Source organism: Peromyscus californicus, unplaced genomic scaffold, assembly GCF_007827085.1.
Source record: "Peromyscus californicus insignis strain IS unplaced genomic scaffold, ASM782708v3 Scaffold_4__1_contigs__length_199733344, whole genome shotgun sequence".
Lineage (NCBI taxonomy): Eukaryota > Metazoa > Chordata > Mammalia > Rodentia > Cricetidae > Peromyscus > Peromyscus californicus.
This window is the reverse complement of record NW_026294562.1, coordinates 187,814,835-187,840,619: the sequence shown is the minus strand read 5'-3', so window position 1 is coordinate 187,840,619 and position 25,785 is coordinate 187,814,835. Positions and strand designations below refer to the sequence as shown.

At 40.8% G+C, this 25,785-nt stretch overlaps 1 protein-coding gene across 1 annotated transcript in view; it reads right to left on the bottom strand.

Annotated features, from left to right (window-relative positions):
• The window catches only part of LOC128124220 (vomeronasal type-1 receptor 4-like), a 30,480-nt gene extending 8,170 nt beyond the window's left edge, over positions 1-22,310 (bottom strand). Inside the window, exon 1 of the mRNA XM_052760401.1 lies at positions 22,210-22,310. Within this exon, the coding sequence (XP_052616361.1) occupies positions 22,210-22,310 (101 nt within the window). The remainder of the gene's footprint in view (positions 1-22,209) is intronic.
• Positions 22,311-25,785: the final 3,475 nt, after the last annotated feature.

Here is a 25,785-nt window from a genome sequence, read left to right as displayed (position 1 = left end):
TGTGGTGATATTTTGTTTGTGCTCTAAAAAATAAAGCTTGCCTGAGGATCAGAAGGCAGAGATATCCACTAGTTAGACATAGAGGCCAGGCAGTGATGGCAAACACCCTTAATCCCAGCACTTTAGGGAAGGAAACAAGAAGATCAGAAGTTCAGGGCCACTTTGGGCTTCCCAAGACTGAACCAGTCTAAAAGAGAAACAGAGAACATAGTAGTGGTGGCATACACATTTAATCTCAGCATTAGGGAGGTGGACACAGTAGTATAAGGCAGGAGGATACAGAAGACCGGCTCCTTGGTTTGAGGATTCAGTAGAGGTAAGAAGTCTCTCTAGGGGCTGGTTCCTTTACTTCTCTTATCTTCTAGCATTTACCCCTAAAAAAAGAAAAAAAAAACTTTGGTTCATTTAAGATAATGTTAGAGGATAAAGAGATCACTCCTGCTCATAGATCTGGTGTCTTAATATAGTAAAAATGGCCATCCTACCTAAAACAACTGAATTTTGAGATTCAAGGCAATCTCAATCAAAATTCTAAAACTTTTCTTCACTGAATTTGTGCTGTGGGATGTTCTGTATGGCAAATGTGTTGTTCTGATTGGTCAATAAATATATCACTGATTGGCCAGTGGCTAGGAAGGAATTGTAGGCAGGACAGGGAGGAGCATAAAGCTGGGAAGTGGAAGGCTGAGTCAGAGAGTCACTGCCAGCCACCACAATGAAAAACAGCATGTGAAGATGCCGGTAAGCCAAGAGCCACGTTGCAAGGTATAGATTTATAGAAATGGATTAATTTAAGCTGTAAGAACAGTTAGCAAGAAGCCTGCCACGGCCATACAGTTTGTAACCAATATAAGTCTCTGTGTTTACTTGGTTGGGTCTGAGCGGCTGTGGGACTGGCAGGTGACAGAGATTTGTCCTGACTATAGGCCAGGCAGGAAAACTCTAACTACAAATTTGAAAGGTCCATTTACAGTCGCATATGGAAACAAAAAACTTGAACATTGCTAAAACAACGCTGAGGAATATAATAACTGAATATAATCCCTGATTTTGAGTTGTACTATGGAGCTATAGTAATAAAAACCGACGGTACTGGCACAAAGACAGGCATATTGATCAATGGATATCAATTGAAGTCCTAGGCATAAATTCACGCTCTTATGGACACAAGATTTTTGATAAAGAAACCAGAAATACACATTAAAAATACAGCATCTTCAACAAATATGCTATTCAACCTGGATATCTGCATATAAGTAGAATTTAAATTGATACATTCTTCTTATTAGCCTGCACAAATGTTAACTCTACATGTATCAAAGATCTCAAAAAAAAAACTATATACTCTGAACCTGATAGAACAGAATGTGGGGAGTATCCTTGATCTTATTGCCCAGGTTAAACTTTCTGAATAAAACAATGTCAACACAGAAAATAAAGATCAGAAATTAATATATGAGATCACATGAAACTGAGAAGCTTCAGCATGAAAAAAGACACTGTCATTGGGACAAAGCTTCAGGCCTCAAAATGGGAAATCATTTTTACTAACTACTCATCTGACAGATGAGATATGTCCCTGTCATTCCTCATCTATGTAAGGCACCTTGTGATAGGCCTAATAAAGAACTAATGGCCAATATCTAGGCAGGAGATGATAGGCAGACATTCTGGGCTGAGATAAAAATTCTGAGGGCTGGACAAATTGCTCAGAGGTTCAGAGCACTGACTGCTCTTCCAGAGGGAAACCCTGAGGGTGGAGGGCTGGGAGAAGTGGAGGGAGGGGAAACTTCAGCTGGGATATAAAATAAATAAATAAATTTATTAAAAATTAAGACAATAAAGAAAAAGTGAGTCTACTGAGTGATGATATTATGTGCCTAAAGAAGAGGCATCTATGAAAGAATGGTTAGCCTGTCTCTCAAACTTCAAACCCTCAAAGAAAACTTATACTTTCTTTCCCAGAAGCCATCTGTGAACAATAGCTCTTCGACTACAAAGAGGATTTCCTGACCAGTTCCACTATGATGGCATTTTGTCTAGCTTGATTTTTTGAATGTTTTGGATATACTGTCATAATAAGTAAACTCACATGTGCAAGTATCCTGTTCTTTCTGCACAAAACCTGTTTCCTTGGATTCATTTACAGCCTATGGTTCTTACATTTTTCAGATGATCCCTGAGTCTTGGGTGGAAGACATGTGACATACATGTCTCATTCTGAGCTAGGAAATTCAGAGTCCCTTATTCTCAGCACCTTGGATGATTGTGGGGTTCTGTGTTAATCACCATAGACTGCAAAAAGAAGCTTCTGTGACTGGGGCTGAGGGTCAGACCAACCAGACACTACAAAATAAGAGTTTAAGGAACAGCTTATTGCTATGTTCTTTTAGTAGATTAATAGTATTAGGTACTTCCCTAGTATCTAGCAAACTTTCTAGCCATGTAGACTTGTCACTAAAAATGGTGCCTGGCATGGGTTGCATCTTGTGAAGTTTGCCTTCTATTCAATCCTGTAGTTGTTGGTTGCTCTCATAACATTCATCACGATATTGCACCAGGCTTGTAGTTGTTACAACACTCAGATTTCATACCTGGGTAATATTTATAATTACTACTAGAAATTTGCATAATGTCTTGTAGTATTTTAGCTTCTAACTTGATTTCTCCATCTACTATGACTCAACTATATGGTCTTTTCTGCAATAGGATTTACCATCCATGGGTCATAGACCCACTAAAAATGATAGGGTATGGAAATCATTATTGATTATCCTCAATTTTTTAAATTTTCAATACCCAACCTGCTCCACTTCAGAATTTTTATCAGAGGAACAGAGTAAAATTGGAAAAGAATATCTAATGAACCAAGAGATTATTAGAGCACTTAGTATAATGTAAAACAAATTAATTTTATAATGATAGCATGAAAATGTTCTGGAAAAAAATTTAAAAGTAGGGACATTTTCATGAAACATACTTAAATTTTTAAATTTTATTTTTTACTTTTTAAATATGACTATAATAACATTATTTCCCTCTTTCCTTTCCTCCCAAAAACATTTCCATGTACACCCTAAATATTTTTCATATTCATATCCTCTCTTTTTTTAATTGTTGTTGCATACATACACATCACACACACATACACTCACAGGTTTTGTGTCTTCTCTATTGTGTCGATTTCAGTTTTCAAATCTTGAACTGTTTCACTCAATTGTTTAATTGTTTTCTCTTGGCTTTCTTTAAGAGATTTACTGATTTCTTTCCATTCTTTCTTTGACTTTTCCCAGACTTCTTTAAGGGAATTTTTCATTTCCTATTTAAAGATCTCTATCATCTTCTAAGGTCATTTTTAAGGTTGATTTCTTCTGTTTCTTCTGTGTTGGGATGTTCAGGTCTTGCTGATGCAGGTTGTGATGGAGCCATATTGGTTTTTATGTTGTTGACTGTATTTTTGCACTGGCGTCAAACCATCTCTTTCTCCACTTGGTGCAAGTGGTGTCTGTGTCTGAGGGAGCTTCTCTTGGTCTGATTGATACTCTTGGTCCAGTGGAAGCTCTTGGTCTAGTTGGTGATGATGGACTCTATCTCAGGGAACAGCTCTTAGTCCAATTGGCACTCGTGGACTCTGTCTCCAGGAGTAGCTGCAATCTTAGCATGTGGGTGGGTTGAGAGGTGTGGGGTTTGTGGGTTACAGGATCTGATGGTAGATGGTAGTAGTGTGACCTGTCTGCAGTAGGTCTGCCTGCCAACGGGCCTGAAACTGGAACTGATTAGGTGGTAGTATAAGGGCGAAAGGTTGTGCCCCTGGGCCCAAAGCCTAGGTGCTGTCTTGTTCAGGTATGAGAATAAAGACTCACTCTTAGTCCAATCAGGTGCTGACTGGCTCTGTCTCAGTGAACAGTTGCAGTCTCAGAGGGAGGGAGGGTGGGATTTGGGGGAGGTGGGGCTTGGACTACAGGGTCTCATGGGGGATGGTGGTAGTTTGACCTGTCTGAGAAGGTCTGCCTCTGCCAACTGGCCTGAAACTGGTACTGCAATGGTTGGTGGTATGAGGGCGCAGGGTTGTGTCCCTGGGCCCCACCTAGACAAAGACTCAACTCATAGTCCAATCAGGCACTAGTGGGCTCTGCCTCAGGGAACTGTTGCAGACTTGGAGGTTAGGTGGGATTTGGGGGAGGTGGGGCTTGGGTTACAGGCTCTGACGGGGGATGGTGGTAGTCTGATCTCTCTGCAGGAGGTCCCCCTGAACACTGGCCTGAAACTGGGACTGCAATGGGTGGTAGTGCAGGGGCGCATGGTTGTGCCCCTGGACCCAAAGCCTAGGGCCTTGGGTGTTCAGGTATCAGGATACAGACTCACCTCTTAGTCCAATCAGGTCCTGGTAGACTCTGTCTCATCACTCACAGGTTTTAATATACAAATACAGCTTGATTTGTCCATTAGAGTGCTACCTGTATGTATATTTCAGTGCTGATCACCTGGTATTGAGTTATGAATAACCACTTGAAAAGTTCACAGGGGAAAGACTATCTCTTGCAATGTTAGTATTCCTTGGTTGTCTCTAGTTCCATGTATATGGCTGAGGACTCGAGAGATTCAACCCTACCATATTAGCATATCTATCAGTATCATCCTTGTTCAGGTCTTGTTTACACAGCCACACTGTTGACATTTCATGGGTGTAGCTTCTATGACAATTTTAGGGGCTGTATTCTTAGCACAAATTTCCTGTTCCTTTGGTTTTCAATCTTTCTAACCTCTCTCCAACTATGATTCTTGAGCTATAGGTATAGTTGTGTTTAGAGGTATCATTTGATGCAGAGCACCACATGGTCCCTTGTTCTCAGCATTTTGATCTGTTGAAGCTCTCTCTAATGTCTCCATCTGTTGCAAATCACATTTCTGTGAGTAGGGGTAAGACCCATACTCATCTGCAGGTATAAGAGTAAATATTTATGATGCTGTTAGGAGTTTGCTGATTGAGAGAAGTGGCCTTAGGAGATTTTCCTCTAAATACTGGGTTTCCTGTACCATGCAACTTTTCTCTGCCTAAAGAAGGCACATTTCCAAATTCTTTTAAAGAACCATTATAAGCATGAAACTAAACCCAAACAAAATAAAATAAAATGTGGTATATATGTATATACACACACATATATACATATAATCTCATTGTGTTGTGATATTACATATATATATATATATATATATATATATATATATATATACACACATCAGTGTACATATATTATAGATTTTGCTTTCTATTTCTCATTGTAACAACATAATATTTTTTGTAGTGGAATAAAGGCAAAGAGAGAATTACCTTAAATAAATAGAGTCAGTCATTCAAACAGATATATTAAGTGAATAAAAATATTCATTATAAAAACTGTTATGATCATGATGTTTGATTGCAAACCTTTAATCCCAGCTTCCAGGGGAAACCCAAATATATCTGAAAGTTCTATGCACATTTGATTGATGCAGAGATTTCCACGTGAAAAAACTCTTTGGAGAGGAACTCTGTCTTGAAAAAAGGAAGGAAGAAAGGAAGGAAGGAAGGAAGGAAGGAAGGAAGGAAGGAAGGAAGGAAGGAGGAAGGACGGAAGAAAACAGGAAAATAAAGTAATGGAAAAGAAAAGTCTTTTAAAATATTCATTTGTTGTTTATGACTCATAGATATTATGTGGATATATAAGATCAACACCTGTAGAGCCACCACAGGAGTGGCCTAGGCCCTTGGAATAATTAAGACAGTTGAATAGCTTGATCTACTTATGGGCCATCCTGGATGTAGGATCAGGATATATCCACGGTAGGTGTGCTGGCTTTTTGGAGCCCACCACGTGTGTTGGTATAACTTGCACAGCCTTGATGCAGGGGGAAGGGCTTGGACCTGCCTCTACTCAAGTTACAAGACTCTGCTGACTCCCCATGGGAGGACTTACCTTCTTATAAGAGGGAATGGAGAATAGGTTGCTGAGGAAAACTAGAGTGCAGGGAAGAGGAAAGACGAGAATATGTGATTGATATGTAAAATGAATAAAAGCATTTCTTAATAAAAAAAGAAAACTAGAAAAAAGAAACATTCTAAATTGGGTGAGATTCTCTTACAGAAGCAGAGAGCAGCAGTTTGAATTAGCACCAAGCTGAACCGTGAACCCCAGGGAGATCACTGTTGCTCCACTCACTCTGAAGGCATGGAAGGAGAGTCAGCTGGACAATCAAGAACCGGGGTAGAACTGTCAATGAAGCCTAGGATATGAAGAAGTTTAAGTAGAGTGGGGAGATGAGCTGAGACCCTAGAACCTATCAAATGCTTGCAGTGACCCTGTCTTCATGCACTGGCATTGTACTGCACCACAGGGAATTGCTGCAGCAGAAAATGGAAACTACTCCATTAAGTGATACAAATCAAGTCAGAAAGACACATACTACTTTGCCAAATGTGATTTCATCCTTTGGGTTGTTATGTGTGTGTGTGTGTATGTGGGAGTGAGTATCTTTGGAGTCCAGGAAACAAAAAAGGCTCTATTATATCATCTAGTGGGATGCTCAGGACGACAAAACAATACATGTATTTGGAGAGTGAAAGAAGGAATAATGGACATAGGACTGAATTAGCTAGGAAGAAACCAGAGAAATGGGGGAAACTGAGGGGTCGTACCAATCAAAACATTAAAAGTTAAAATGCCTTAAGGAAATGTAGCTGGAGTTTTCCTGCCTGGCCCACAGTCAGGATGAATCTCTCTCACCTGCCAGTCCCACAGCCGCTCAGACCCGACCAAGTAAACACAGAGACTTATACTGCTTACAAACTGTATGGCCGTGGCAGGCTTCTTGCTAACTGTTCTTACAGCTTAAATTAATCCATTTCCATTCATCTATACCTTGCCACATGGCTCATGGCTTACCGGCATCTTCACATGCTGTTTCTCATCATGGTGGCGGCTGGCAGTGTCTCTCTGACTCAGCCTTCCACTTCCCAGCTTTATTCTCCTCCTTGTCCCGCCTACACTTCCTGCCTTGCCACTGGCCAATCAGTGTTTTATTTATTGACTAATTAGCAACACATTTGCTATACAGAACATCCCACAGCACTTCCCCTTTTTTTTTTCAAAAAGGATGGTTTTAACCTTAACAAAGTAAAATTACATATAATTTGGGAATTTGGGCATAGCTTCTCTTACTACTTCCAGCTGGAGGGGGGCGCTGTATCTTATGGGGAAACAAAGAAAATTTTAGGATTATGGAATAGTCCATGAGGCTGTATCATTTGAGCCAGATGCCTTCAAACCGTTCTGGATGTTGGATCATCTGGGCCATGGTGTCATCGGAGAACTTTCAGGGGGGCTTGGCTGGTCAAACCTGAAGTATCTTAATCTGGAACAAATCCATAGCCACTGGCTTTCTGTGGGAACAAAAGCAGAGTCTCCTTTCCAAAGCAACATATCCTTATATTCAAATTTTGAAGTCATGGTATCTTTAAAATATACATATTGGTTTAACTCAACATCTTTTATGATCAAATGTTTTTCTGCAGTTAAAAATTCCAAAGACAACACAATCCAGATTCTCTGTGTAATATCCATTTTTATGTGGCTTATTTTTTATACTACCTTTACTGTCTCTTTAAAGACTTTATTTTTAAAACTATGTATTTGTTTCTATAACTCTATATATCAACTTTTTTGTCTCTTTCAAGCCTACATATCTTTTACACACATTGTAAACTATTACATCTGAATCTGTCTTATTGTGAATCTATTGCCTTAAACTGCAGCAGCTGTGGCTGCTGGCTCCGCCCACCTCAGCTTCCAAGCATGGCTACGTTTACCACCAGCTCTGGGAGCTATTGTGGGCTTATGCTTTTATCCAAGCAGCTTGTAGCCCAGAAACCTCTTTTTTTGTTTTGTACTAGCAAAAGCTAAATCCACCACGCAGCTTAATGTGCCACTTGCAGAGGCCTCATTCCCGCCATACTGCAGGTCCAGCGCACACTCTAGGAACCCACCAGTAGCTCAAACTGGCAGCTGCCGCTCATTTGAGAGAGACAATTAGGAACTGTTTTTTGCTCCGTTTTAGAATCTTTTTTCTCAGTTTTTAGGTGGAAACTCTTGCATCCACGTTGGACGCCATTTGTAGCTAGAGTTTTCCTGCCTGGCCCACAGTCAGGATAAATCTCTCTCACCTGCCAGTCCCACAGCCGCTCAGACCCGACCAAGTAAACACAGAGACTTATACTGCTTACAAACTGTATGGCCGTGGCAGGCTTCTTGCTAACTGTTCTTACAGCTTAAATTAATCCATTTCCATTCATCTATACCTTGCCACATGGCTCGTGGCTTACCGGCATCTTCACATGCTGTTTCTCATCATGGTGGCAGCTGGCAGTGTCTCTCTGACTCAGCCTTCCACTTCCCAGCTTTATTCTCCTCCTTGTCCCGCCTACACTTCCTGCCTAGCCACTGGCCAATCAGTATTTTATTTATTGACTAATTAGCAACACATTCGCCATACAGAACATCCCACAGCAAGGAAACGTGTTACTTGTAATCTAATACAACAGAGAAAATACAAAAAAAAAAACCAAAAATCAATAGAAAGTGAGGGTAGAAAAGGCTAAAATTAGAAAAATTTGGGCATGCTGGTGGGTGACTGAGGAATCTCATGTCCTTATGATGTTTGTGGATGTCATCACAAATATGAGGAAATGAGTTGGACCGGCTTAAGTGGAGCAAATAGAAACTTACACACCAGTAATCACATCCTTTTTGGTTTTTCTAACATTCTATTCAGTATTTATGTACACTTGAGAAGGACATTTTATAATTACATATTAATTCATGTTAAAGAAAGTAAGCATATTTTTATAAGCTGTTGAAAAGAAAGTAAGAGACAGAGACACACAGAGAGAAAGAAAGGAAGGGGAGGAATATTCAAAGGGAAGGAGAGGAGAGAATGAAGCAAGCAAGAAAGCAAAATAAAGATATACAAAGAGAAGAAGTCAGGAAGGGGGAGAAGAAAAAATATAGAAAGAGAGAGCATGTAAGGAATGGAGAGAAGGAAAAAAGGAAGAAATTTAGTTTGGTGTTAGGTTTTTGGTTAAATGGCAGCTGTTGTGTCTGTCCACAACCCTCATGGAATCACAACTTGACACCATGTTCCCAACAAACATCATCCTATACTTGTGAACTGTGATGCTGACTAGGTGTGAGTTCACTAAAATGTTGTCAGAACAGCATCAAAAAAGTGTTCATTATTTGTGATTTCACTGATGTAACTGTTGATCATACATGTAGGAAACATGACATCATTTGGGATACCCACAGTCCAAAAGGCTCATGTGAAAAGTCAACATCCTGGAGGATATTTAAAGCTCTGCCTACCTGGTATTATAATTACTGAGAGGCCATTAACTTTCATAGGAAGATGTTGTCAGTGGACCCTCCTGCAACATCAGCACAGATGGAAAAAAATACATGTTTTGACAAAATGTTTCATCCTTAGAGTCAATGTGGCCTTTGAAAATCCTGGAATAACAATGAGTAAGACATATCTGTACCATGTTCTAGAGATTTGTTTGTCCAACTCCATTCAGTGTAGTGTAGCAAGAGACAATGTTAAAGAATAGAAACAATGACAAGCATCCACCATATTGTGAGACCACTCCTTTGTTCAGATTTGTGCAATCACTGTGCCCAATTCAGGAAATGGTTGTTTGTCTTCACAGCCATAGCACTCTGCACAAGAAGGTACCCTGTGTTCATATTGGTCACATCCACTGAAACACCATTCTCACTTTTAAATATTCACTTCAGATTATTTTAATAAGTTAATTGTATATTGGAAAATATAATTTCTAAAGATTTATTTTATATTGTAAGTATAAAACTCTGTATCATTTCATCCCTGCAGCCTTACTTACCTGATCATGTCTCATACTGTGGATGAACACAGACCTAAAGACAATACCACTACTGAGATCTCACTGCTTTGTTCCCTTTCTTAACTCAACAGTGAACACAGTCCTTTTCCCCTCAGTGAATTGGACAACAAAAGCTCTGTTTCATGTGTACAACTCCCTCAATCATACTTGAATATCTTCTATGATGTTTAGACCCTTATAGTCACTGAAATATCAGCCAAAAATAACAACATGTACTAGTAACACATTAGATCCTGTCAATCAGGGACTTACTTACCTTCTATTGAGTCATGTGCATCCTTTGCTTGAGGGAAAGTGGTAAATTGCACTCCTCAGTTTCTCTGCTTCTGAAGACCGCACACTGATCCCATAAGATCCATTTTCAGTGATTTCATGAGCCAGGTTATGAGAGATCACTTCTTCCCTTGTTCTAAAGACACACAATATAGGAAGTTCAGATTGAGTATTTCCTAATTGCACTAATTCCCTGTAATGATAAAGAACCCATTTCTATAATCAAACCTAGATCTTTTACTTTCCCTGGATTAAAAATTAAAATTCATTGTTGTTTTTTACTGGTTTATTTTTTTTTATTCTCTTCTCTTGTATCCTTAAAGTTATAAGAAATAGCAGATGTAAATTACAATAGTTAGGTGTATATAAGACCAAAAGGAGAAACAATACATGAGTCACAGCTATCCTCTAAGTTGGACACCATATTTTGACATTTATAACTCTTTGTTGTCAATAGCAGCATTATTTCCACTGTCAATACCTGTCCTCAGAAAGAGATATAAGTGACTCTTTCAATCCAAAAGCTGCCTGTGTCAGAGTGGATCCTGGAAGGTCTTTAACATGGCTAACATGGTGCCAACACAGCCACCTAAGTCCATGAGTATAAAGCAATGAGATACATTTGCAACACACTCCAATATTAAATGCATTTTGTGTTCCCACTTGCTATCCTATTCACTTTGTTGACATTTATTGTATGCTTTTGGTTGTAAAAAGTTTTCATTTTAAGGGACTAGAGAGAAGGCACTGTGGTAAGGAGCACTTGCAGCTGTGTGAAAACAGCTTGGTTAGTTCCCAGGACCCAACTGGTGGCTTAAAACTGTTTGTAACTCTAGTTCAAAGAGAATTTAACAACAGATTCTCTCCTCTGGAGGCACTGTCATCTCATGGTGCACACATATGCATGCAGGAAAAATGTTAAGATTCATAAAGCACAGATAGATAAGCAAAAAAAATCTTTTTAAAAGTAAGTTTTTATTTTTAAACAAAGGTGTTTTTTATAGACAAATGTCAAGTGCAAATAAGACTTTTGAGATTTGACTAAAATGTTGTGTCCTCTAAGTACAGTCTGTCATGACAGAAAACTGTCATTTCCCAATTTGATTTCACAGCCCAAGAGGGACCTGATGTTTATGATGCCACCAGACATACGCTTTCTTTTCATTGAAGGAATAAAGGCTAAAGTGATAACTATAGATGAAACACTAATGCCATTACTTTGTAAAATAGGCATCATAAAACAGTAATGTGTTATGAAATAGCCTAAGAACAAAATTAAGTTAATATAATATTGTATTTTAAATTCTGAATACTTACTACTTTTATAAAATTCATAATACACTCAAATAAAGGCAATGCACATTAGATATGTAAAAATGAAACTGAAGAAAGTGAAAAACGTTAACTTTGTCCAAACTAAAAGAAAGAACTAAGTATGAATACAAATATAGCTGATGAGTAAATCCCTTCCCTACCATCCATAAAGCACTGTGCTGTATTAGCAACAATGATGATCAGTAAGGGAAGGCATGTGATCAGTTGGTACTCATCATTAGATTATTTTTGAAACAGGATAGATAACTCAATTTCAAGTAAAAGAGGGAGGCTTCAAGCAAGTCATTTTACCTCTGGTCATTCAATACAGACTGAGGTACTGCCTGTCTAACTCATATATGTAAGCTTACATAAGAATATCTTATACTCAAGATAAAGATTTACATGTACATCTTCCAGGATTGTTTGTGTTCTATATAACCATGAAAATGTTTACTCTGGTTATAAAACCATAGCAACAATAGTAATCATACTGCAAACTATAATCATACTGCAGCTATAAAAATAATACTGTAAAAAATAGTCTACATATCAAGTAAGGTAAGATGAATTATCACATTGACACTTTGCCACAATTCTTCGACAACTTCATAGGCTGACAGCATTATCATGGTGTTACCCACAGTCACCCTCTGTCAGAGACTCATTCTTGTGAGTTCTCTGTCTGTCCCACAGATCTGTTTCTATACAAGATTCCCATTAGTAGACATCAGCTACTAAGAAGGCCCTCTCCTCTTTACTGGCTCTGCTGCTCAGACTGAAATACAAAGCACTCACCTGAATTCTTACTGCTACATGATGATGTGTTCAATGGGCAGATCCAGACTCATTAATAAGGAACACTGTGTGAATCATCTGAGATAGATATTTTGTCTCTATGAACTCACCTCCCTCCAGAACTGTAATTTTCAAATCACCTCCTGTGGCAATAACAGCTCTGTCTTTGGGAAACAAAATAATTTCTCAAACTTTTTCCAATTATTCATTAACAAGGATACTTAAGAGTATCTTGTGAATATCTCCAAATTGACGAGGTGTTTTGAAGAGCCATTGAGTTTTTATGATCCCAGAAGGCTGACCAGGGTCCTATGGAAAGTGCCAGAAAGTTTGAGGTCAGGTTTGTGAGAAAGATAGAAAAGTATCTCTGTCCAATTGGATTTCAGGATTTAGTAATTTCGTCCAAGACAGATCAACTTAGTTTTTATGATCTACATAATTTTTACTTAAATGTTTGTGTATTTTATTCATGGATTGTGTTTATGTCAAGTGTACCAGCCATTATCTCCTTTCCAATTCCTTTCTTCTCTCATACCACAATTCCCTCAAATTTCATATACTTACTTGAGAGAGAAATAAAGAAAGGTAGAAAGAAAGAAAGAAAGAAAGAAAGAAAGAAAGAAAGAAAGAAGGAAGGAAGGAAGGAAGGAAGGAAAAAGAAGGGAAAGCAAGGAGGAAAAGAGACTGCTAACTGATCCTAATATGTGCCTAGCTGCCAGGGAATCTATGAAAGCAAGGCTAGTTTCTTTCTAAGTGGCAGAATTCTTAGAGAATTCTGATACTTCCTCTCCCAGAAGCCAGAAGTGCCCAACAGCTCTTCAGGTAGGAGTGGGACATCCTGACAACATGCATTATTCTTGGATTTTGCCCTCTTGACCTTGTGCAAGTTTTGTGTGTACTGTAATAACAAGCCAATTCCCATGTACAAGTTCTATGTTCTGTCTGGACAAAACACATTTCCTTGGAATCATCTGCCAACTCTTGTTCTTATACTCTTTCTGCTTCTTCCATGAAGATCCCTGAGTCTTGGGAGGGAGAGTGTGCTATGGGCATCCCATTTCATCCCTGGGAACTCTAGGGTCTGTTATTCCCTGTACCTTGAATGATTGAGAGCTTCTGTGTTAATCACTATGAATGCAAAAGAAAATGGTTTTCTGGTGAAGTTGATGGATAGACTAATCCTCCAGCATAAAAGTATGAGATTGAAGGTGTTTATTACTATGTCAACTTAGCAGAATATTAGTATTAGTTTCTCCCCTAGATTCTCTATACTCTCTAGCCACATATTCTTCTCCCTGATAACGATGCCAGGCAGGGGATCCATCTTGTGAACTCGACTTTCAAACAGTTCATGAAGCCATTTATTACACCCATGGTGATCATGAAACTAAGGGGTTACAAGGGGAGAAGGCTAAGCTATTGAGAGACCTAAAGAAAAAGAAATTGCTGGGTGGTGGTGGTGCATGTCTTTAATCCCAGCACATGGGAGGCAGAGCCAGGAAAATTTCTGTGAGTTCGAGGCCAGCCTGGTCTGCGGAGTGAGATTCCGGAATGGCACCAAAACTACACAGAGAAACCCTGTTTTGAAAAAACAAGAGAGAGAGAGAGAGAGAGAGAGAGAGAGAGAGAGAGAGAGAGAGAGAGAGAGAGAGAGATTGTGTACTAGTCTATATTTCTTGTTTATTTGACATTACAGGCTAACATTATGTGGCAAAGCTGTCACTTCCTCTGCAGCTTCCAGCAGAGGAGAACAGCTGCAGCTCCTTGGCTGGGAGCCACATGCAAATAACTAATGGGTGGAGTGATGTCTACTGGTAAACATGGTGACCTGTGTAAATCAGAAGGGGAAGCAAGCAGCACAGTTTCTCAACAGCACTTTCACCAAAGGCTGGCAGGGAAAAAACTTCTCAGACCTAAAAATACAATTTATGTCCTGAAGCCTCAGCATGGAGAGAACCTTGTATTATTTTTTGTTCAAGGCTACAAAGGCAGGCCATCTCTCCATAGTTCTGTCCATTTGAGTAGCATTCTCGCTGTAACTAGGCATAAAACTGAGTCCTTTGTGGATTTGGTTTAATTGATTAGCTAGTTAATTGCCTGTTACCCACATAAAATTCATGACTAAATGTAAGCAGTTAGTAAACTGAGATTAAAATCTAGTACCATAAACAAAGATTAGAATGTTCACACAAAGTGATGATTATCACAACATCAGAGCAAGTAAGTTCTGGATCCCTTTATTTGCTGCTGCCTTGGGAAACACAGAGCATTTTAGGTCATCTTATTATCTGAAGGACTTTATTTCAACAAATACAGACACTTCATAATTTCATCCTTGAGTTTAATCTGTGAAAGTCCCACCTGTGATCTAACCACAGAGACACTTCATCTGTCCTGGTTTGCCCTCTCAGCATAGCTAATTACAGAGAACAGGCTTCTAAGTTTATCACCATAATGCAGAACAATAGCAGAACCATGAGAGGTTGTTTTATTTACCTGATTAACACAATGTAAAGAGAAGTCATCCTTCTATCAATACACAGGAAAGACAGTGCCCAAAGAATGAGAATAACCCTGCTAAGGTTGTGAAACAAGTCGCACAGCTGTTTTTAGAGGAGAACCATCACACAAGAGAACCACAGACAGAAGCAGTCACGATTTATAGGCAATGTTCCTCATAGGCCCTGTCTGTGAGTCTCCTCTATCAGATAGGTTGTCATCTGGTGTGTTGGCCTCATAATTGTCTGCTGTTACCTGTTTGATCTCCTTGCAGACCCCATGAGGCCTCATGCTGCTTTAGTAAAGTGACAGTATCAGATTCTCCTTAAATCCATGACTTCACTACTTCTTGGTAGTTGGATAGGTTTCCAGCACCAGGCATTTTTCCCTGTGTAAAGGAGAAAAAATTCCAAAATCTTTTTATGCAGCCATTATTAGCCTGAAACCAAACACAGACACAATCTAACAAACTGTGATGCATATGTGTGTGTACATATATGTGTATGTATTTATATATATAAATAAATATATATATATATATATATTTATATATATATATATATATGAAAATCTATTATTTACATGCATTTGGATACAGATATATACATATATACTTTATTTTCTTTCCTAACACTAACTAGAAGAAAGTTATGTTGCTTATAGGGAAACATATGCAAAGAGACAGTTGCATAAAGTGAATAAAACCAGTCATAAAAAATCAGAGAATTATATTAAGTGAATAAGCTAGTTATAGAAAAAACTGTTACAGGCCTATTGTGGTACCATACTTTTAATCCCAGCACTCTGGAGGCAAGGCATGCAGATCTATGAGTTCTAGATGAACTTGGTCTATGTCGTATGTTGCAGGAATGCCAGCAATATGTAGAGAGATCCTATCTCAAAAAATAAAATAAAATAGCCATTCTGACAGGCATAAGGTGTTATCTCAGAGTTGTTTTGATTTGCATTTTTCTGATGATTAGGGATGTTGAGCAATTCCTTAAATGTCTTTCAGCCATTTGAGATTCCTCTGTTGAGAATTCTCTGTTTAGTTTTATAGCCCATTTCTTAATTGGACTGTTAGGCATTTTGATGTCTAATTTCTTGAGTTCCTTATATATTCTGGATATCAGTCCTCTGTCAGATATGGGGTTGGTGAGGACCTTCTCCCATTATGTAGGCTGTCACTTTGCCTTGTTGACTGTATCTTTTGCTCTACAAAAGCTTCTCAGTTTCAAGAGGTCCCATTGATTGATTGTTTCTCTCAGTGTCTGTGCTACTGGTGTTATATTTAGGAAGTGATCTCCTATGCCAGTGCTTTCAAGACTACTTCCTACTTTCTCTTCTAGCAGGTTCAGTGTAGCTGGATTTTTGTTGAGGTACTTGATCCACTTGGACTTAAGTTTGGTGCACGGTGACAGATATGGATCTATTTGCAGCCTTCTACATGTTGATATCCAGTTATGCCAACACCATTTGTTGAAGATACTTTCTTTTTTCCATTGTACACTTTTGGCTTCTTTGTCAAAAATTATATATTCATAGGTGTTCGGATTAATGTCAGGGTCTTCAATTCGATTCCATTTGTCCACATTGACCCGTCCCACAGGTCAGGTTATTGGGTGAGACCCGAGGAGGCACCTCCTGAAAGATCAATGGGGGCGAGAGAGAAAGGAGACCAGGTGCATAAAGGAAGACAAAGTCAGTCTGAGTGGGGTCAAGGTCTCCTTTATTGCAAGGGGAGTCAGGCTTATATATGCTGGGAGCTAGGAGAAGTAGATAGGGGTATGAAAAATTACTAGGAGGAAGTTAGGGTAAGGTAGGGTTCAGGGAAAAGTGTCTTTGTTCCAGGGCTTGATCAACAGACCATGCAGCAAATCATCATGTTTCAGGAAGTTAATCTAAAAGTACATACTGTAGTTTTGTTGAAAAATGGTTGCTATTGAAACTGTTAACGGAGGTTAGATACACAGCTTTTTCCCATGAGAATCAGTTAGGCTACTTGGCTCCTGACAATTCTCCCTTCTTTCTATAAAATGGCCAAAGCAGGCTTTGGTCATAAATCGAGAGGGCCCCTGTCTTAGGCTGTATGGGGTCCGTCCTGTGTATGGCAATGTGCCATGTCGAGCCCGTCTCTGGCGACCTCTGTACATTCTGCTCCCAACCCAGGCCCCATACTATTCCCGTCATTGAGTACCCTCTAGCTTTTAGTTGTAGGGGGTTTTAGGTTCGTAGACCTCTGAACCTGAACCTTTCACCTGTTTCGATAGTTTGATCTCGAGTTTCTATCCAATGGTAGTGTACTGAAACGGTGTTTGATAGGGCTGAATCGATCTGATTTTTGATGAATTGTGTTAGTCGTTGAAAAGCCCAAGGACCAAAGGTGAGGAGGAGAAGGAAAATGATCAAGGTGGCCAAGAGGGTGGGGATCAGAGTAGAAAGCCAAGGGGACCCCTTTAGCCAGCCCTCAAACAAATTGTTTTGATTTTCAAAATCACATTTTCTTTGTGCCAATCTTTCTCTTAGTTTCTCCATTGATTCTCTGACTATCCCAGTGTGATTGGCATAAAAGCAGCATTCTTCCTTCAAGGCTGCACATAATCCCCCCTCCTTTAAAAATAGTAAATCCGCCGGGCGGTGGTGGTGCACGCCTTTAATCCCAGCACTCGGGAGGCAGAGCCAGGCGGATCTCTGTGAGTTCGAGGCCAGCCTGGGCTACCAAGTGAGTCCCAGAAAAGGCGCAAAGCTACACAGAGAAACCCTGTCTCGAAAAACCAAAAAAAAAAAATAGTAAATCCAGACCTCTTCTGTTTTGTAACACAACCTCAGAGAGTGAGGTTAAAGACTTCTCCAGAGCCAAAATGGATCTTTCTATGTCCTCTAGGTCAGTAGTCATAGCCATTTTTAACTGCATAAGGTGGTTGCTCTGCACGAGAGCAGTAGTTCCTGTACCAATTTCTGTAGCGATGCCCCCAATACCTAACAAGAGGGCAATAGTCATAGACACAGGTTCTCAAGTGTATCTACCTCTCTGCTTGATGAATTCCATCACTGAGCTTTCTTGATCATAAGTGACACGAGGCTGTAACTGGACCATCACACATATTCATGGGAATCATTAAATATCTGAGCAGGTATGCAAGGGGTCAATCCTGTGTTACAGGCCCAGTAGGACCCGTTGGGAGCTTCAAGATAATAGCTCCCTTTATAGTGTGTCAACGTTTGTTTACAGAGGTGGCTATGGGTCGATGGAATCTTGCCCAAACAAGAACCTTGTCCAGAGACTTCAGGGAGTGTTAGCTTATGTGGCTTAGTCTGACACCTATTGCTCAGGGAAGTGAGGTTATTAGCAGTAGACTGAAAGGCGATTCCTTCATAATAAGGGGGACTGGAGGCAAGGCAGAGCCAGCAACCCAAGGTTTGGTTTGGATTTGTAGCATTTAGGGCCAGAAAAGCTCCCTGGACCAAATTAAGCAATCTATCTCCTGTTCCCCCAAAAGGAGTAAGGAGAGTGCCATTACTGGAGTCTACGATGGTAGTCACATATGGTTGGGAAAGGGACAAGGATGAGGTGAGGGGGGAGGAGGAGGAGGTGATGACACCCTTTCATGATTGGAGGGAACCTTTTGGTCAGAAAGAACTAAGTTGGGCCCTACCAACTTTGGGTACAGGTTTTCTATTGTTAGTAAGATCTTGAAAGTGACTCATTTATCTGTGCCATCAAGATACCAGCGGAGTCCCCATGTTTTTCACAAGGGCCATTCTCGATTCGCCCTACCCTGAGGCGTGAAGGTTATGTTTAAAGGTAATGATAGCCTGTGATTATAGACTTTCCAAGTATGGGAGCTAAAGCAAAAACGTCTATTCGTGCTAGGCCTACTGTATCCTCTTGTAACCGAAATAAGGTCCCAAGATGAAGTTGGTTTCCAGTAAGCTGCCCCTGTAGTTTCACAACCCCATCGAGCACAAAAGAAGGTCTTGAATCCCGCACATCTGGCAGCCATGGCTCAGCTTCTACCATCCTTAGGGCAGACATAAAAGTCAGATTGTGCTAACCTACAACGAGCTGTAGGACTAATACAGCCTGGGGCAGTCATCACGGCAGGGTTATTATCATGGAATATCCCACAAGGGCTTGACCAAGTCGTTTTAGGACTGCGAGGAAATTGATTGCAGTTTGGAATCATTTGACCTCCTGTACCATTTAACTGGTGTTGGTCAATAGTAGGTATATCCCAAGAATCCAATCCTGCAGCCAGCTGACAGAAGTCAGGAGTGAGTGACGGCCACCAGGAATAGGGAGCATGGTTTGCAGTAACCCTCCAGACCTCTTCCCCCGTTTCTGTGAAAATTCACCAGGTAAGTTTTTTAATAGCATGGGGGCTTTCCTTGGAGATGCAGGAGAGGGGAAGGGGGAAGAGTAGTAAGCAAATGATGAAGTAGGGGTTGGTTTCCCGAGGCCCGTGACAAACAGGTCCTGTCATTGGGATGTCCGTGGCTCCCTTTATTTTCCAAGCCAGAGGCATTTCTGAAAGAAAAAGAGAGAATTTTTGTCTCAGTGTTGTATCCTGGACATAACAGTTATTTTTTCCTTAGTCTAGGGAGGCAGTCTGTGTAGAGTAAGGCTTAATCAGTCTTTCTGGTAGCCAACAAGCCCCATTTTCCTTGGAGTCATAAATACATGCAGACCCCTTTCCCCAGATTATAACTGGATCAGGAACGCCCCATTTTCCGGTTATTGGATCTTTCCAAAGGGCCTGTGCATATCCTTGTTTGGTTTCTGAGCCTGTGCATATCCTTGTTTGGTTTCTGACTGCCAGTGTCGCTCAGCTGCAGATTTTCCAAAAACATCCAATGTCAGAAAATTTAATACAAATAGGGCAAGAGAAAGCAGAGCTTTGTGGTTTCCCTTAAGGGAAAATAGTGTCTCTCGTGAGCTGAGTTTATTAAGAGTGTTTTTTAAAGTTGGTGGGCTCTCTCCACGATACCCTGGCCTTGAGGGTTATAGGGTATTCCAGTGATGTGTTTAATTCCTAATTGTAAACAAAATTGTCTAAATTTGTTACTACTATATCCCAGACCATTATCAGTTTTTATACATTTTGGCTGACCTAGCACTGTGAAGACATGTAACATGTGATTGATAACATCTTTGTTGGCTTCTCCACTATGAGCGGAGGCACAAATAAATCCACTGAAGGTATGAACAGTAACATGTATAAACTTTAATTTGCCAAAAGAAGGAACATGGGTGACATCCATCTGCCATATTTGTCCAGGTATAAGCCCTCTGGGGTTTACTCCATAATGAGGTTTGGGTAAGAGCATCAGGCAATTTTTACAGCTTTTGACAATTTCCCTAGCCTGTTCTCTAGTAATTGAGAACCTTAGTCTCAGAGTTTGAGCATTGAGGTGATGAAGGCAGTGTGCCTCATGAGCAGCTGCTACCTGATTATGTTCCAAGTGAGAAATCAAGATAGAACATGTAGCAGAATTGGCAAGTTCATTTCCCTGAGCTAGGGGTCCAGGTAGGCCTGTGTGGGCACGAATATGGCCAACATAAAAGGGTAGCGACTTTTGTCAGATTAATTTTTGTAATTCAGAAAACATTTGGAAGGTGGGAGTAATGGGTTGGATTATTGGGACCATTTCCAAAGCCTGTAAAGCCCCTATCACATATCTACTGTCTGAATACAAATTAAAGGAGCGATCTTTAAAAATTTTAAAGACAGCGAGGGCAGCATATAGCTGAGCTGACTTGAAAGGAGTTGTCATAACGTTCTTTTGGCCATTGAGGACATAAGCAGTTTACCATTACTTGACCCATCTATGAAAAGCACAGGGGAGTCCGGGATGGGCTCCATTCGGGTATTTTTAAGAAAAACAAAGGAAGTGAGGGAGAAGAATTGTAGGAGTTTGTTACTGAGCATCTGTGTGTCAAGTTTTCCTTCATAGGTGCAGACAAGGATGACCCAGTCAGGACTACGGGTGCATAACCATTCAAGTTGCTCTTTATCATATGGCATAACAATATCAGGGTCATGCCCAAAGTATCGAGTGGAGGGGAAAAATCTGTGACATTCCAGTGTGAAAATCTTTTTACCTTAGCCAAATTGGTGGGTGACTACCTGTCCCTTTGAGACCCGCCAGGAGAATCTGACAGTTGGGCGAGTCTAGGGCGCCATGAGCAGTGCCAGCTGGAGCACAAGTCCTGTCCTCAAGTGGGAGTCCAGCTAATCGCCGGCACCAGGAGGCAGTGGCGGCTGTTGCAGCAGCGGGGGCCCAGGTGCAGATGAATGGGACCTCAGGCCCCAGCTCAGTAGCTCAGTGTGCTCTGGGCTTCAGGAGCTTGGCGCACAGGTGGCGCCCAGCGGTCAGGGGGACTTGGCTGGAGATGGTGGCCTGAAGGTGGGGAGAAGGGAGTGTGCAGACAAAGTGGAAGTGGGGTAGAGGGAATTAGACAGATAAAACATAACACAAAACATGCAATGGACAGACACAGTCCGCGCGGTAGTTGACTTGGCTCCACAGGCCCAAACCGAAAACACAAATTCAAATGGGAGTGGCTGCGAACAGCCTTGCTCCCCAAAGGAAGGAGAGACTCAACTCCTTTTTCAGATCACTCCGAGGAGACCTCCAGAGTGGGGACCCGGGAACCCTTGAGCACGTCTGCTCTCCCACACAAGTCCCAGACACAAGTCCTGCACACTTCTGCAGGCACCGAATACAAACGCCAAATCAACCAGACAAAAGACAAGGACACAAAAACATAAAACATAGATCGAGCTCATTTTTACCTCCAACTGGCTGAGTGGGGGTGTTAGCTCATTAGGGATAGGCTCATCAATAAGAGAGGGGGCACGGGAGACGGGGGCGCTGCAGGGTCGCCCGTGATCTCCATGTTCTTTTGAGCCTCCCTTAGGGGAGAAGCGGCTGTTCTTGTTTTACTTTCATTTTTTATCGGAGTGGCCGCCATGGCTCCAGACTCATTATTGGGTGTCAGGCAGGGGGAGGTTGAGAGAAAATCCTCTGCAAGGGATAGTAAATGTGAAACACACCCATCTCCTTCTGCTTCCTTTAAAGCATCTCTACTCACACCATAAAAACTAAAAAAGGCGTCGGGGACATTTTCCCCATCTCTGAGTAATTTGTTAATATCTTTTCCAACCTTGTTCCAAGTCAGAGGGTGAATTCCTGAGCCGTTAATCACTAACCAGGGGCATTTCTCCTCCACAAATTGGAAGAATTTTATCAAATCCTTTTTCTTAACTCTTATTCCTCTCTCCCTAAGGTTACCTTTCATCTCTTTGACAAAAAGAGCCTCTTTAGATAAATTTTCGCCCATGATCGATGGACAACACACTTACCTCAAGACTCTCCCGTGTTGCACGAGTGATGCAGTCCGGGTGTCTCTACCCTGATCCTCTTTGGGGCCCCTTCCATTGTCCATCATCTGGCAGGTCACCATGCCGCGAGCCCCACATTGTGGGCGCCACTTGACCCATCCCGCAGGTCAGGTTATTGGGTGAGACCCGAAGAGGCACCTCCTGAAAGATCAATGGGGGTGAGAGAGAAAGGAGACCAGGTGCATAAAGGAAGACAAAGTCAGTCTGAGTCGCTTCAAGGTCACCTTTATTGCAAGGGGAGTCAGGCTTATATATGCTGGGAGCTAGGAGAAGTAGATAGGGGTATGAAAAATTACTAGGAGGAAGTTAGGGTAAGGTAGGGTTCAGGGAAAGGTCTCTTTGTTCCATGGCTTGATCAACAGACCATGCAGCAAACCATCATGTTTCAGGAAGTTAATCTAAAAGTACATAATGTGGTTTTGTTGAAAAATGGTTGCTATTGAAGCTATTAACGGAAGGTTAGCTATACAGCTTTTTTCCATGAGAATCAGTTAGGCTACCTGGCTCCTGACACCATATGTCTGTTTTTATGCCAATACCAAGCTGTTTTTATCACTGTAGCTCTATAGTAGAGCTTGAAGTCAGGGATCATGATGCCTCCAGAGGTTGTGTTATTGTACAGGATTCTTTTGGCTATCCTGGGTTTTTTGTTTTTCCATATGGTGTTGAGTATTATTCTTTCTAGGTCTGTGAAGAATTGTGTTGGTATTTTGATGGGGATTGCATTGAATCTGTAGATTGCTTTTGGTAAGATTGCCATTTTTACTATGATAGTCCTGCCTATCCATGAGCATGGGAGATCTTTCCATTTTCTGACATCTTCTTCAATTTCTTTTTTCAGGGACTTAAAGTTCTTGTCATATAGGTCCTTCACTTGCTTGGTTAGTGTTACCCCAAGGTATTTTATGTCATTTGTGGCTATTGTAAAGGGTGACATATCTCTGATTTCCTTCTCAGCTTCTTTGTCCATTGTATATAGGAGGGCTACTGATTTTTTTGAGTTGATCTTGTATCCTGCTATGTTGCTGATATGCCTGTCAGAATGGCTAAGATCAAAAACACTGAAGACACCTTATGCTGGAGAGGATGTGGAGCTAGGGAAACTCTCCTCTACTGCGGGTAGGAATGCAAGCTTGTACAACCACTATGGAAATCAATATGGTGCTTTCTTATAAAGTTGGGAATCAGTCTCCCCCAAGATCCAGCTATACCACTCTTGTGCATATACCCTAGGAATGCTCACTCATACCACAAGAGCACTTGTTCAGCTATGTTCATATCAGCATTGTTTGTAATAGCCAGAACATGGAAACAACCTAGATGCCCTTCAACTGAAGAATGGATAAACAAAATGTGGTACATATACACAATGGAATACTACTCAGCAGAGAAAAACAATGACATCATGAGTTTGCAGGCAAATGGAAGGATCTAGAAAAAATCATCCTGAGTAAGATAACCCAGACTCAGAAGACAAACATGGTACGTACTCACTCATAGGAGGATACTAGATGTGGAAAAAGGATGACTGGACTGCTACTCACATCACCAGGGAGGCTAGCTGGAAAACAGGACCCCAAGAAAGACTCGGAGATCACCCAATGATGGAAAAATGGAAGAGGTCTACATGAACAGCCTGGACATGAGTGGGGGTAATGAAGTGCGAGGGTCGAGGGAAAGAGAGCTTGGGGGAGCGGGAGATCCCAGCTGGATCAAGAACAGAGAGGGAGAACAAGGAATAGGAGACCATGGTAAATGAAGACCACATGAGAATAGGAAGAAGCAAAGTGTTAGAGAGGCCCACAGAAATCCATAAAGATACCCACCCGCACAACAGACTGCTGGCAATGGTCGAGAGACAGCCTGAACTGACCTACTCTGGTGATGGGATGGCAAAACACCCCAATTGTCATGCTTGAAACCCCATCTAATGACTGAGGGATCTGGATGCAGAGATCCATGGCTGGGCCCCCAGTGGAGCTCTGGGAGTCTAATTGGTGAAAAAGGGGAGGGTTTATGTGAGCGAGAATTGTTGAGATCAAGGTTGGATAAAACGCAGGGACAAATAGCCAGACAAATGGAAACACATGAACTGTGAACCAATGGCTGAGGGGTCCCCAACTGGATCAGGCCTCTGAATGGATGGGACAGTTGATTGGCTTGATCTGTTTGGGAGGCATCCAGGCAGTGGGACTGGGTCCTGTGCTCATTCCATGAGTTGGCTGTTTGAGGCCTGGGGCCTATGCAGGGTCGCTTGCCTGGCCAGAGCGGAGGGGACTGGACCTGTCTGAACTGAGTCTACCAGTTTGATCTCAGTCCGTGGGGGAGGCTTTGACCTGGAGGAGGTGAGAGTGGGGGGTGGGCTGGGAGTAGGGGGGGCGAGAGGAGGGAGAACGGGGGAATCCATGGCTGATATGTGGAACTGAACTGTATTGCAAAAAAAGAATAAATTAGTTGCAACTCAAAAATAAAAATAAAAATAAAATAAAATAAAAAAGAAGGAAAGAAAAAAGGAAGAAAAGGAAAGAGAAAAGGTAGGTACAAATATTTTTCTTGCTTATGATTCATACATGTTATAAAAGTACATAATATTATGGATGTATATACATTGCATAAATAAATGAGAAAAACTGCCAAGGGGGATAATGAGAACATAGAGAAAGAGCACAAAGAAAAAGCAAGCTGAGGAATATGAGGGAAATGTTTTCAGTGAAATATATTGTTGCATGAAAATGCATATTGTAATGCTGTTTCATTTCAATAAACATTCAGAATGAAAATCAAAACAATAAGATTAAATGATGTTTGATCCTTCATCCTAGTGATAATCTGGTCTGAAGTGTGTTTTCTGCACTTGTCTTATTTTGCTACTCTAACAACAACTTTTGTCTACTCAATCATTTTTCTTTGTGTTTAAAATGTCTGCTACTGATTCTGGAGATGTAGCTCAGTTGGCAGTCTGTTACCCCAGCATATATGAAGCCCTGCATTTGAACTCTCACACCTCTTAAATAGGTGTAGTGCCATATTCATGTAATCTTATAGCAATTAGAAGATAAAGGCAAGACATCTAGGGTCATCCTCTGGTACATAGCTTCAGGTCAGCCTGAGCTACATGAGACTCTATCACAAAAAGAATATGAAAGGAAGGTATGGTAGGAGAAACAGAAAAGAAATAAAATGAAATGAAAAGACAAAAATATAATTTTGAGAGTATGTGTCCTATTTTTGAAGTTCTTTCTTAAGTATGGCTCCCATTGTTTCCTCTCATTGGGAAGAAGTTGTTCACAAGTTTCACATTGAACTCTGAACTTTATCCTCATTTCTTGTCATAATATTTCCTATATAAAACTGCCATTAAAGTAGAAATTTGGCAGTTATCTCATAATTTACAGTTGTTGTCCATGTCTCATCTTCTTATTCCCCATACTGTAACATGAATCTTAAAAGGTCTTATTAATAAAATCAAACTTGGAGCCAGGTATTGGGGTGAATGCTGAAAGATCAGAGAAATAGAACCATGCACAGTTAACCTCA